The sequence below is a fragment of the Symphalangus syndactylus genome, chromosome 1 (assembly GCF_028878055.3).
Source record: "Symphalangus syndactylus isolate Jambi chromosome 1, NHGRI_mSymSyn1-v2.1_pri, whole genome shotgun sequence".
Lineage (NCBI taxonomy): Eukaryota > Metazoa > Chordata > Mammalia > Primates > Hylobatidae > Symphalangus > Symphalangus syndactylus.
This window is the reverse complement of record NC_072423.2, coordinates 51,354,526-51,369,209: the sequence shown is the minus strand read 5'-3', so window position 1 is coordinate 51,369,209 and position 14,684 is coordinate 51,354,526. Positions and strand designations below refer to the sequence as shown.

Below are 14,684 nucleotides of genomic sequence, written 5' to 3'. Positions count from 1 at the left end.
ATAGGTGTGAGAAGACAGCTTGGATCTAGTGGAGAGGTTAGCCTTAGGCAGAAGCAGACAGTTGATCTAAAGTTCAGGGGAAAGAAGGAAGCTGTATATAGACTATATAGACACATTTTTTTTTTTCTAAATATGTATTTGTTGTGAATAATGGTGTGATATGGATGGGGAGAGGTATACAGATGGAACATTTATATAGGTGTATAGAGAATAAAAAATGTTACTGGGATGTTATTAGGATTATGGATTCCTGTGACTTTTTGGGTGATTTTTATTTCTAAACTTTTCCTATTACCTTCATAAGAAAATATGTAAAGAAACATTTTAAGAATTTAGATAAACTAGATGGAGTTTTTTGTTCAGCTGTTCTCAGAACCTTGTCACATTACTCATTTGCTTAAAACCTCTAAAGGTCTCTCATTACATTCAAAGAAAAAGTTATAGTTCTATCAATGGCTGACCAGGTCCTCCATGATCCAGCTTCTCCCTGCCACCCTCACCACATTTGTCTTTGAACTCACCTAGTTCCCCCCATGTTCATTCTGCTCTAGCCGTACTGGCCTCTTTGGTTTCTTGCACAAATGAGGCATTGCTCTTACATCAGCTTGCTTTGCAGTTGGTCTTTTCACGCCTGGAACATTCTCCAGTCTCATGGCTTGCTTCCTTATACTATCTTTTCTCCAGTGTCACTTTCTCAGTGAAAACCTTCCCTGGCCAGCCTATCTAAATTGCACTATCTTTCCTTCTTGACATTTTGTATCCCTTTCCTATTTTCTCCCTAACCACTTGTCATCATATGACATACAATATGCTTTCTTAAAAAACTGTTTCTCATTTACTTTTGGTTTTCCATTGCCACATACAGTTTTTCACACACACAAGCAACAGATGTAAATCCCAGAACAGTGCCGGACCCAGAGTAGGCATTTAAATGTGTTGAATAAAAGCTTGCAAAATGTTTTCCTCAATTTTGAAAGACATCTCTTTGAAAACACCATCTTGGGAGATGTGATTAATAGAGGTGCCAGGTGACATAGAGCACTGCTACATTTCTGGCCGTGGGGCTGCTCAGGTCTGTGTGTGCTCATTCAGGTCTTGAGTCCGCAGGCCTGAGAATGAAACAAAGAGCCAGAGAACCATGGAGTTGGGATGGAGGTCATTGGAAGGGCTCCAAGGGTTGTATACAGGGAATGCTTGAGGGGAATCCCCCAAGAACAATGGTAGGAGATGGGTACAGCTCTCAGCAGTGTAACCCTTAAAGTCCCAGGTTAATGAGTCTAGAGGAAGAATAAGAGAACTGCCAAAGAGGCAATTGTGTAAAAAGCTGTTCGTCCACATTCCCAACATCAATATTCAGTTACTATTGGAATGTAAAGTGTATGTGTGAGGGGTGTGTGTTATAGGGAGAATGGAGTAACAAATGGCAAAAGTTGACACAGGCCAAATCATGGAAGGCCATGCTAATTTTATTAACTTATATAGTGCATAAAGTCTAGAATTTAAAATTACAAAGGTTTTCTACAAATCAATAAGAAAATACAAATAACCTATATTAATCAGAACAGAAACCCAATTCAATTATCTTAAACAAGAAAGGGACTTTATTGGCTCACAAAACTTTAAAGTCCGGAGGTAGGGCAGGCTTTAGGCACAGCTGGATCTAGGGCCTCCAGAAAAATGACATCAGAACTTAGTTCTCTTTCCATTTCTGCTAGCATCCGAGTTTCTCCTCAGACAGACTCTCTCCACATGGCACAAATTCAGGCTCACATGGTCCTTGGTTCCTGGGATCTCCATAAAGCCTTCTTTCCAGTAGTCCCAGCAGAAGTTCTGTTGAGGGCTCTCCTTAGCCTAGCTTAAGTTATATACCCATTCTTTAATCACTGTGGCTAGGAAGCTGTGGGACTCAGGAGGCCAGGCCTGGTCACATGCTCACCTAAGCCACAGGGAATAGATTCCCCACAAATAAATAAAGGTTGTGTTACCAGAAGATGGGGAAGGAGATGCTGAACAAATAAAAACAAGATATCCACACATAACCCAATAGAAAGCAGGTAAAGGATACAAACAATCCACAGTAAACTATAAATGGCCAATAAACATGAAAATAACCCCAATCTCACCATTTTTTTTATAATCAGGGAAATGCAAAATAAGAAAAGATTCTTTTTCGCCCAACAGATAAAAACTATGAAGTGTAGGTATGGTTATATGGGGAAATGAACATTTTCCATACACTTGGTGAAAATACAGTTATGAAGGCCTTTGGGAAGACTGAAGGTGGACAGAGAACAAACCCTTTGACCCAACAATCCACCTTATTGGACTCCAGACTAAAGAAATATTCACACACATGCACAAAGACATCTGAATAGGATGTTTACTTTGGCAATGTAATAGTGAGAGGAAAAAAAATTAAGGGAATAGTTAAATAATGGCATTTTCATAGTATTTAATCATATTCAACCATTAAATTTAAAGACCTGTTATCTTTTTTTGAGACCAAAATTTTAAAAAGCTACAGAATATGAGATCCTATCTATGTAAAAAGTGTTTTTATGTGTATGTATATTCATATGGAAAGGTGACTAGAGGATGTATGTTAAACTGTGTTAAGTGGAATGTGATTGGTAGCATTGGAGAAAAGGGTCTCTCTATTCAAAGAACTGTGTTTTTTATACAATGAGAAGGTAGTCATTAGACTTTCATAATTAAAAAAAGGAAAATGGGCAAAAGCAATTGATAATAGGAAATGCAAATGGCCAAGAAACATGAAAAGATGTTCCTCCTCATTAATATTCAAAGAAAAGAAAGAAATTTTGCCTATCAGATTGGCAAAAATTTTTAAGGATTCAGGGTTGGCAGACTATAGGCAAACAGGCATTCTTACTAATGATGGAGTTGTAAATTGGTGAAATCTTTTTGGTGGTAGTTTTCAAAACTGCAAATGTGAAATCTGATCCAATAAATTTCTAGTTATTCATCCTATAGAAATACCCACACAAGCAGCAAAATACATGTACAGGAATGTTAATTACACTTCTATCTATAATGAACCTAATTATCAATCCATAGGGAATTAAATAAATTACAGAATATTCATGCAATGGAATAGTATATAGTTATGAAAAAAGAACATCTTCAATGTGGGGGGAGAGGAGGCAAGTCTCAGTGTAGTGCATGTGAAATGGGGTTATGTCCTACTTTATATGGCAGCTGAGGATTAAGAGTTAATCCATGATAAAGCACTTCAAATAGTGCCTGTCACAGCAACCACAGGTGTCAGCTATTAACACATTATTGATTAAGTAAGTATATGCCTAAATCTGGAAGAACAAATGAAATTATCATGACTGTGAAAGGAAATATCCTTTTTCATTTTACATTTCTGCACTGTAAAAAATTCAAACCAGCAATGTTTAATATCTTTCACATTTGTTAACCATAAACACAAATTAATCAAGGTTTAATAGCCACCACCCATGGCATGGTGAATATGTCCCTGGAGTCTACAGAACCAGATTTGAGTTTTATCTCTAGGCCACATGCAAGTCACATGATCTCTGAAATCTTGCTTTCCTAGTCTACAAATCTAAGTGAGATAGGTACAGTGTCTAAGCCAATGCCTGGCATGCAGATTATTTCAGTACATGTAACCCTCCCTTCAATTTACATGAATATGAGACATATTGCTAAAGATCAAGTACCAACTGGGTATGACTACAAAGAGTTTAACCTCCAAGAAAGCCAGAAGAAAAAACCAGCAAATGCTCAGTGGCTACTGGGCAGGTATCAGCAATCTGCATGACCTAAAATGACTGCTCATTTGCTAACCAAACGGATACTCTGGCGATGCCACTGCTTGGCAACTGCCATATCACCACTTCATCAGAAGCTAGGCACTCCCCCAAATTTCTTGATTATCTGTGTGGGTAATAAATGAATGTGTGGATGGAATTTAAAAATCACTACATAGTACTTAAAATCAATTTGTCTAGTGGGGACTAAGCCTAACCAGAGATAGAAAGTACACATCTCATCCTTTTCTCTTCTTGTGTGCCACCATCCAGTTTTTTTTGGTCCAGTCCCTTTTTCCCGCAGAGCTTTGCCTTAGCCTCAGAATCCTTTCTGAACAATGCAGGTATTAGAGCTGCCAAGACAAAAACAGTTTTTGCCAACCCTAATACTACTTTTTCTACACTCACATTACCAAATATCTTTGGCATTTATGACACATCTACCACAGGGAAGCTTCCTTGTATATAGGAACTGTATAACGATCTTAAAAAGCATGACATAATAGCCATTGAGAGGTTGCTCCCTTCTTACCTACTCTGATACAAGAATTCTGTCATCCCAGCCGTCTTCCAAATATGCCACCTCAAAACCTACTTGGAAAGAAGCCAGTTATAAATAAATAAATCACATCATTTATCTTAGAGCAGAGGAGTTTACAGCTTTATTGGACATTGACTTGTTTCCCCTCAGCCACAAAAAGACCCAAACAAAAGTCCCTACATTTTCTTGTATAACTTAAAATACATTATATCATTACTACATATTTATACTTCAATAAATCTTAATCTATAAAGCACATTTTTTATAATTGTTATCAGAAAACCTATAAACAAGCTCCATTCTGCCTCACTTTTCCACCAGCTGGCCTAGCATTTATTACTATGCTTTTTAATAGGCTCATGCAAAATCTCACCTTCCATTTTTAAACTTGATCCAAGCACCAGATATAACCAAAATCTGTGAACTAGGAAATACTTGTATTCACATGGGTCATTTTCCACACAATGATGCCCATTATAAAAAAGCCTCCTCTCATATTCTATATTTTAACTTCCAGAGTTTTCCACTAAACAGTAGAACCACAGTACTTGGAATTCTCAGCCAAAGAGTATATAATCCTACTACTACAATGTATTACTTTAATACATTTTTTAAAATGTGTTAAGACTGAAAATTAAAAAAAAAATTCAATTCTGATAGGTTAATAAACTAGTTGTTAATAGTCTAGTTGTTTATTTTTTAAATAGAACAGTCCATTCAACTTAATATGTAGGTACAACCTCAATGCTATTAGAGATTGATTAGTTCTTTAAAAAGATTCACAAAGTTCCAAATTGTGGTAAGAGTATGGTGGACTCACCTCTGAACACTGGAAAGCCAGCTAGCTCTTTGAACCGAGTCCTCCTCCCCCTTCAAATACAACACCCTGGTAAAAGAACTACAGTTCTGGGAACCTCACAGGTGACCTCCCCTGAGGAATGCTCAGACAAGGGGAAGAGGCTAACTCACATAAAACAGCAAACTACTATGATTTACAGTGGAAGAAATACCTACCTACTTATGGTAGGATTACAGTACCTAGCACAGTGCCTTGTCGGTAGAAAATGTTTAATAATAAATGCATGGCTGCTTTTTTAGCCTGACGTTCAACCCTTTTGTACCAAAAGAATAAAAAATAGGTAACCTGATACTTGCCCACCTGTCAGGGAATTTTCCGTCCTTAACAAAGATGAAGGCAAAATAATGATGAATTCGATCATCTTTTTCTAAAAGCCATGACAGACCATTACCCTTAAGTTTACATTTGCCTTCAACACTGCCATCCACCACAAATTTTTCCCTAGTGTTATAATTTCTACCTTCATTATTTTACAACTATTTGTTTAGACTGTATGCTTTTTAATAATATATGGGAAAACATTATTTTCATTAGTAAGATGACTCCAAATTATAGAGAGGATGAGTAGCTTTTGAATTTTCCTGCAGGCAGAATATAAATTGATACACTTCAATTCTTAGATCAAAGTATTTGTATATCTTCCCCAATCAAGGTGTTCCATTCACTTTTTGATGTTTTATCACCATCACTTCTTATCTGAGATCTTATGGCTCATTTTGAGGCTCTTAGCCATCCTTTATCCTCTATTTTCTCAAATGCATATTCAAATTAGGTAAAAGGAAACAAGGGTAAATTTTTAAGATGGTTTAAAATGGTTTTCAGACTTTGTAATTCCTGTTGCCTTTTAATATATAAGGGAATGTATCCTTATAAAGAACATTTCAATGATCAATGCAGAAATAATGTATTTGTCTTAAAAAAAAAAAAAAAAAGGAAACTTTCAAGAAAGGGACAATGAATCAGGTAGTTCATTATTTGGAGAAGTAATACAGACTATAAACATCACACGGAAAATTTAGGCATTAAGACCTGAATTAAGTTTAAAATTTCAGTTTCTAGGCAGGTACAACACCATTTCTTTCAAGATAAAATCATAATGGTGAGTGAAGATTTTTACATTTCCCAGTGGATTTTCTGACAGTCAATAGGGAAAAAACTATTCTGCATCATTTCATATTTTAAATTTTGTCTTCATTTCTGAAGAAAAAGACCTGAGTGCTGATTTTTTTTTTTCAATTTCTTAAACTTTCACAACATTCAGAAGTTTTTCTGCATTGTGTCTTCTCTGATGTCTAAAAAGATTTGAGCTTTGACTATACGATTTCCCACACTGAACACATTCATAAGGTTTCTCCCCAGTATGGATTCTCTGATGATTAATAAGCCCCGAATTCTGGCTAAAGGCTTTCCCACATTCAAGACATTTGTAAGGTTTTTCTCCAGTGTGGACTCTCTGGTGTTGCACAAGAATGGAACTTCGGCTGAATGCTTTCCCACACTCAACACATCCATAAGGTTTCTCCCCACTGTGAATTCTTTGATGAAGAATAAGGGCTGAGCCCTGACTGAAGTGTTTTCCACATTCATCACATATATGTTGTTTCTTTCGAGAGGGATTTCTCTTTCTTTCAAACCTGCCCTTGGGGAAACAGGTTTCTCCATATTTAAAAATTTGAGGAACACCCATATTGAGAGTGCCAGGAACTTCATGGGATTCTACTGCTGAAGGAAGCTCCTGCTTTGGAGCTAGTGCTCCATTTTCAGTCCTACCATCATCATCTGAAATAAACAGAAAATGTAAATATCATTCATTATCTATTAAGGGAAAAAGAAACCTAAAAAAAATTTTTTTTAATGAACTAAAATAGCTTACACACATCTATAAACCACTCTGACACTGGTGTTAAGGCCTATTCTCAAAAAAGAAAAAAATGAAATTACTCTGAATAACAGTGTGACATCATGATATAAGAGATATCTGAATAAAACATAGGCAAGTGGTTTACAAATGGTAGTCTGAACACAAAGGTCAGAAAGATGGTAGATTCTAAGATGGTTAGGGAGATAATCAAAGTGATGTGGCTAGGTATGGATGAAACTTTGTAAGAATAAAAATAAAATAAAATTGGCCACTAGGAAATCATTATAATGTTCTTTTACTTTGAGAAAGGGAGAAATTACATCAAAATACAAAGATGTAAATTAAAAAAACATGTCAGAAAGTGGCTATTTCTGAAATGAACAAGACAAGTCAGGTCACAGCCAATGTTAGACTAAAAGCAGAACACAGGAGTCTTGACAAGGGGCTGAAGATAAGATGGGGGCATCCTGTGTTAACCAAAGACATGACATAAAAATTCAGTATGCCCCTAATAAATGAAAGTTTTCCAATAAAAGAAGCTTGTTGCGTGTGGTATTTGTCATGGTACTTGGAAAAATGGGTATTTCTAAGCCTCAGTGAAACATGTCCAATGAAAGAAAAGCCTGAATTACCAACATGGGGTAGCATCACTCACATGCAGGCAGAGATAACAGCAAATGTCATTTAAGACTTTTCTAAAACTTCATGCCTTAAGGAGTAAAGATCCAGTTCATATAGGGTTAGCAACTGCCTTCAGCAAAGAGGAAAACAGTAAATAATTAACAAAAAGATAGTCAGGAGATAAGGCTAAGAGAGAGAGACTGAAAGGTTAGAGGAGGATAGTGAGGCTTGGAGACTTGAAAAACAGAGGAGTGAGTGTGAAGATTAAGTGGAGACAAATGGCACACAGGAAACAAATTCCCAAGTGTGGAAGAGACTAGACAGCTGAAATAAGGAACACAGGTGAAAAGTCACTCTAAAATTCAGATGATGAAAAGTTGAAAATATTGCCCCCACATATCAAGAATGATACTTCTCAAACTTTATTGCACAGAAGAATGTCCCATGAAACATGTAAAACTGCAGATTTTCAGCAGACTTCAGCCCCACCCCAAAAATTGATTGGCTGGCACTGTCCCCTCAGATGTGAAGAAAACCTGCTCAGACCTCATTCAGCAGCATACCAGCAACATCTCCAAATACCTCAAGGAATGATTACTAAAGCAGAGTCAAAGTTTCATTTTAGTTCATATAAACATGAGAAAGCAATCCAGCAGTTTTAGGAATATACTGGGCCGTATCAAAGGATACACATAAGTATATGGCCAATATATTGGGAAAGACTGGTCTCGTGAATTAATACAACTTTGAGCTTTTAAAAAAGCTTTTTCTGCGTTTAAAGCATGTTATAGCTAAGGAGCCTTTTTTTGCATACTTAGAAAAAGGAAAAAAATTACTCCAAATATTTCTACAAAAGAAGCTTCTTAGAAGAAAATGACTCTAGATAGACATTGAAGAAAATCAGAAATAAATATTTAGAAAGACTTCAGTGATATACAACAAAGAGATTAGAAGAGGTTTTCAGGTAAGCTTACTGTACCAATGGAATTAGGTAGGAGATTGAAAGTAAAAGGATGTAAAACGGATGACAAGTAATACTGAATGCAAAATAGAGGGACTTGGTCCATGGGTGGGTGCTGGCTCAAAGTAAGGCAAATGCTAGCCTGACATGGGCAACTCTTTTTAGGAAGGAGACTGAAAAGGAAGAAAAGGCTGAAGATGTTAATGTCTAGGAATAAAAGGTCTGAGGCCAGCAAAATCAACTTAATCAGAAAAAAGCTGAGGTATTAGATTAAGAGTGATATGATCCCCACCACCAGTGAGAACAAGGAAAGTTCTGAACAAAAGGCCTACACTCTCTTTCACCCTCTAGACCACACAAGAGTTCTGGTCCTCACCACAGTGCCTTAGGGAATGGAGCTCCCAGGATGCCCACTTGAGCTGGTTCTCCACAGCATCAAGCTCAGAACTTGGTAATCCCTGAGCTTCTTCTTGAGATACCATGTCTTCTACTGGTACTTCCCGTTTTCGTCGACGGAAAGAAACCTGGAAACAGAAAGATTTGATTCAGAGAAGGAACTGTAATGAGAATCAGAACTAAAAACATGTAAGAGAAACCCCATAAAACAAATACTGCAGAAGCCTAGATGGCAAAGCAGCACAGATAACAGGGAGTGGTAGGGGAATGGGGGAAAAGGCATAAACATAATTCTAACTTAGTTGAGTGGAATTAATTCAGCAGCTTTGCCTACTACTATGCCAGTGCTTCTGACACAGGAAATGACACAAGCAGGCTCACCGGTTGTCCAGGGTCATCAAGTTCACTCTCCAAATCCTCCAGCACTGTCACTGCCTCCTCTCCATTCTCTGGATGATGATCTCGAACCCAAGTCTGTAGCTCTTTGGGTAGGATGGCAACAAACTGCTCCAGCACTACCAGCTCCAAGATTTGTTCTTTTGTGTGCGTCTCTGGCCTGAGCCACAGACGGCAAAGTTCTCGGAGCTGGCTCACAGCCTCGCGGGGCCCAGGTGAATCCTGGTATCCAAACTGCCTGAATCGCTGTCGGAAAATCTCTGGGTCTGGGAGATGGTTCCAGGGGATACTTGATCCCTCTTCACCATCAGGATCCTCCTCCAACTTCACTCTCAGAATTTTGTCCTCTTCATCTGGAGTTGGGATGATAAGTATTGAATCTTCTTCCACTGACTGTGCAGACATTCTGATTTATAATATTTCAAGAAAAGACAACTGAGGCAGAATATAAGCCTCAGGGCAATATCCCGTTTTCTTCACAGGTACTCCTGAGGCATAAGAAATAAAAGATATATAAATAAGCAAAAATATCCTAAGAATTTGGACTTACACTGGTAAAAGTAAAAGATACTTGTTCTTTGACTGAGTTAAAAATTCCAATCAATAACCTACACCAGGAATTGGCAAACTACAGCTTCACAGCCAAATCTAGCCTGCCACCCATTTCTGTACAACACTTGCACCAACAATAATTTTCACATTTTTAAATGGCTGTGGTCTTCACCACAGTGCCTTAGGGAACAGAGCTCCCTAAAATCAAACGAATACCTAATGATATTTAGGGAATGGAGCTCCCCAAAATCAAATGAATACCTCATGACATGTGAAAATGATATGAAATTAACATGACTGTGTCCATAAATAATTGTACTTATTCATACTTCACGCTACAATAGCAGACTTGAGTAGTTTCAACAGAGTAGATGGCCTAAAAGAACCCAACACAGTCATGCACTACAAAATGATGTTTGGGTCAGTGAAGGACCACATAGATGACAGTGCTCCCATAAGATTATAATGGAGCTGAAAAATTCAAGATTCACCTAGTGACACTGTAGCTGCTGTAAGGTCAATACATTACTCACATGTTTGTGGTGATACTGGTGTAAACAAACCTGCTGTGTTGCCAGTTTAACACATAGTTATGTATGGTACATAAAACTTGATAACAATAATAAAAGACTACGTTACTGGTTTATGTATTTACTATTTATACTATACTATTTTAGAGTGTGCTCCTTCTACTTATTAAATAAAAAAGTCAACTGCAAAATGGCCTCAGGCAGGTCCTTCAGGAGGTATTATAGAAGGCATTGTTATTATGGAGATGACAGCTCCATACATGTTACTGCTCCTGGAAACCTTCCAGTGGGACAAGATATGGAGGTAGAAGGCAATGATATTGATAATCCAGACCCTGTGTAAGCCTAAGCTAATGTATGTGTTTGTCTTAGCTTTTAACAAAAACAGTTCCAAAAGAAAAAAAAAATTGGCCAGGTGCAATGGTTCACACCTGTAATCCCAGCATATAGGAGGCTGAGGCAGGAGGATCACTAAAGACCAGGAGGTCAAGGCTCCACTGAGCTATGATCACACCACTGCATTCCAGCCTGGGCAACAGAGTAAGACCCTGTCTCTAAAAAATGAATTTAAAAATAGCAAAAAGCTGCGCCGGGCGTGGTGGCTCAGGCCTGTAATCCCAGCACTTTGGGAGGCTGAGGTGGGCGATCACGAGGTCAAGAGATCAAGACCATCCTGGCCAACATGGTGAAACCCTGTCTCTACTAAAAATACAAAAATTAGCTGGGCGTGGTGGCTTGCGCCTGTAGTCCCAGCTACTCGGGAGGTTGAGGCAGGAAAATCTGTTGAACCCGGGAGGTGGAGGTTGCAGTGAGCCAAGATCGTGCCACTGCACTCTAGCCTCGCGACAGAGCGAGACTCTAGAAAAAAAAAAAAAAAACTTACAGAATAAGGATATAAATATATTTGTACAGCTGTACGATGTGTTTGTATTTTAAGCGAAGTGTTATTACAAAAAGAGTAAAAAAGTTTAAAAAAAATGTAAAAGTTTGTAAGTGAAGAAGTTCCAGTAAGCTAAGGTTAATTACTGAAGAAAAATGTTTTCTTAATAAATTTAGTGTAGCCTAAGTGTTCAGTGTTTATATAGTCTATAGGAGTATACAGTAATGTCCTAGGCCTCCAAATTCACCACTCACTCACTCACTGACTTCTTAGAGCAACTTCCAATCCAGCAAGGTCCATTCATGGTAAGTGCCCTGTACAGGCATACCTTTTTCTTTTCAAACCTTTTATATCATATTTTACTCTTATCTTTTCTATGTTTGGATACACAAATAGTTAGCATTGTGTTACAATTCTCTACAGTATTCAGTACAGCAACATGCTGTACAGGTTTGTAGCCTAGGTGCAATAGGCTATACCAGATAGCCTAAGTGTGTAGTAGGCTACGCCATTTAGGTTTGTGCAAGTACATTCTATGACGTTCGCACAAGGATGAAATAGCCTAACACATTTCTCAGACCATAGCACTAACATTGAGTTATGCATGACCTTATTTACCATATGGCCGCTTACAGAAAAAGTTTGCCAATCATGACCTACTAAGACGACACACCCTAAGTCAATAATCAAAAGAATCCAAGTAAGAACCAGACTACTTCAGTGCTTTCTAAATGTGCCTGACCCTGGAACGCATTATTTCCAATTCAGGATTGGTGTTTCCTGACACACACAAGTCAACTCAAAAGGAAGGTTCGCTTTATTATTATGTGCTTAAAAAAATTTTCTTTACCATTTAAAAAATATTTTTAAGGTGTTTAAGAACTCCTTAGACTTAAAAATATATGTGAAAAAATGTTCACTTGCTGAGTAGCAGATCACATAATATTGAAAAGATCATATGTGAAAAACAGATCACATAATTTTGAAAAGTTATCTTGCACATAATACGTAAATATTGAGTCTCCCACCACACCATACATAATATTTATATTTATAACGATAGGCATTAATCACAGAAAATTCTATTAAGGAAAGGCACTCGCATAAGCACCTTAACTTCTTGCAGTGGTCCAGTGTCTTGTCCTTACACTGGATGACTCACAGTTCCCCAGCCTCTACCTTCAGGGAAACTGTATGCTGCTTCTGGACCTTTATTATTTGCACGAGCATGCCCGTGCTGTTGTTTACGACACATACTAGCAACGAGCCATTCAGCCTATTTATTTACTCAGGGCCCAAAATCTGAACAGTAACAACTTAAACTTATTGTAACCCAAGCAAGATGAAGACTGGAATCGGAAAAGGCCTTATCAGACAAGTAATACATACTGGTTTAATTAAATACCCTGGAGTGTGGTGGCCTTATAAATAAAGTCTAGCCAACATTCATTCGTTTCTATTCCAAGACCCTGCTTATCAACGGTGCAAGTATTTCTACATAATTTTCTCTTCCTTTTATGCTGTAGAGCATACTGCTTGGGGGAAATGGAGGGAAGGCCCACGGTCCCGACAATGTTTGGCCAGGGTACCTCGTCCCAAGTAGATCGCCCACCTTACTGCTGCATAGACCTGCTGTGTACCCCGACCCCGGCCCGACGTCCTCTAGCCCCTCTTCCCAGCACTCAGGACGGCGGATTTCAGATGACCAAAGGCCACCCTGTGACAACAGCGTCGGAACCACGGCACTTCCGCCTGCGGCCGGTGGGACTACAAATCCCAGCAGCCCCGCGCAAGTCTCGCCCCACTACCACCTCCTCCCATCACGACTCCCACAACCCTCCGCGAGACGCCAGGGCCTCGAAATAGAACAAAACCGGCCGGTGGGGGAGGGGGAAGGTGAGGGTCTCGGAGGACACAGGGGGTTAGAGAGCTCTCTGCAGATGCCGAAGACCCAAGCAGGCCTGCCGCCTACCTCTCCCCGCCCCACAACTGCTAGGCGCCGAGACCGCGGCCTGTTCCCCGCGCCTCCCGGGAAGCTGAGGAAGGTCCCGGGCAGGCTTCCTCGCCGGCTCCCGCTAAGAGGTCCGCAGACCCTAGCCCTGTGTCCCCCTCCCTCTCATAACGTTCCCGCACACCGGCGCAAACCTCCGGCTCAGGAACCGCAGCAGCTTCGCTGTCCACGGCAGACGCAGAAAACGCCGTTCACAAGCCTTTTCCCAGAAGCCCCCGGCGCGGGCTGCTTCCGGTCTGCGGGTCTGAGGAGGTGGGGAGAGGTAAAGCCCACGTTGCCATGGAGAAGCGCCTCGGACGGGGGAGGGGCGGCCCCACGACAATGACCGCATTGAGGCTGCGCTTGGCCTCGCGCCTCTCCTCGAACAGCCCAGCGTCTTCTGGACCGTTTAAAAGAAAAGAAAAAGAGAGGACTCTACCATTAAGATAGTCCTTACAATTTCGCAAGCCCTTTCACGTGCATTATCTTGTGGATCCTCTCAGTAATCCCCTGCAAGAAGGAATGAAAGCGAGTATTTGTGAAAGCTTACTGCATTGTGCCAGGCGCTCTCGTCGTGCTTTACATGTCATTTATTTTTTCACAAATAAATGATGTAGGAACTTTCATTATCCCCATTACACAGCTGAGATAGTTGAGGCACAAATACAGTAAATAACTTGACAAGAGCTCACAACTCATTTGTGGGTAGCAAAATTTGAAACCAAGACGTGATTCAAATCTTTGGCTCCCACTAGTTATGTCACGGAGCTTTATTCTGTCCTATTTATCTGTCAGGAAAACTAGATAAGATTTGGCAGTGATGTCACGGTGAATCTGTAGAATGCATGGTCATCTTAAAGCTGGGCATTTTATGCCATAAAACAACTGCTGACGCGATCATTTAAAATTACAAATCAGACGACTTCACTTCCCTATTTAAAGCCCTCCAATTTATCTCATAATAATTTATGACATAAAAACTCCTTATAATGGCCTGTAAGTCCGCTGTGGTCTGTTGCCTGCCCGCACCCCCAGACCCTGGCGCCCCCAGTCACCTCAGCTCTTCGGCTCATCGTGGCCCAAGATCCTCAGCCTCACTGCCTGCCTTTCATGGCACATGACCCTTCATGGCACTGTTATTAATGGAAGTGATCTCATTTATTTACTTGTTTTTTGTTTTGTCTTTAAGTCCCTTGAGGGCAGGGACCTTGTCTGTCTTGTTCACCACAGTATCCCATCCTAGATCCCGGAAGCTGACTGCCTGGTAAATAGATAATAAATATTTGTTGAATAAATAAAT

The 14,684-nt window shown here is 39.5% G+C and overlaps 1 protein-coding gene across 3 annotated transcripts; it reads right to left on the bottom strand.

The window, feature by feature from the left end:
* Window positions 1–4,430: 4,430 nt before the first annotated feature.
* Window positions 4,431–13,686, bottom strand: ZNF24 (zinc finger protein 24). 3 transcript variants are annotated; one of them, XM_055234569.2, is made up of 4 exons: window positions 13,540–13,686; window positions 9,418–9,920; window positions 9,017–9,164; window positions 4,431–6,976 (listed from the first exon to the last, which is right to left on the bottom strand). In XM_055234569.2, exons 2-4 carry the CDS (start codon window positions 9,835–9,837, stop codon window positions 6,438–6,440), a joined length of 1,107 nt encoding a protein of 368 aa, XP_055090544.1. In that variant the 5' UTR covers window positions 9,838–9,920; window positions 13,540–13,686; the 3' UTR covers window positions 4,431–6,437. The 3 variants fall into 3 exon arrangements, with proteins under 3 accessions (XP_055090544.1, XP_055090533.1, XP_063496630.1); XM_055234558.2 differs by having other exon boundaries at window positions 13,530–13,632; XM_063640560.1 differs by lacking the exon at window positions 13,540–13,686 and adding an exon at window positions 13,007–13,250.
* Window positions 13,687–14,684: the final 998 nt, after the last annotated feature.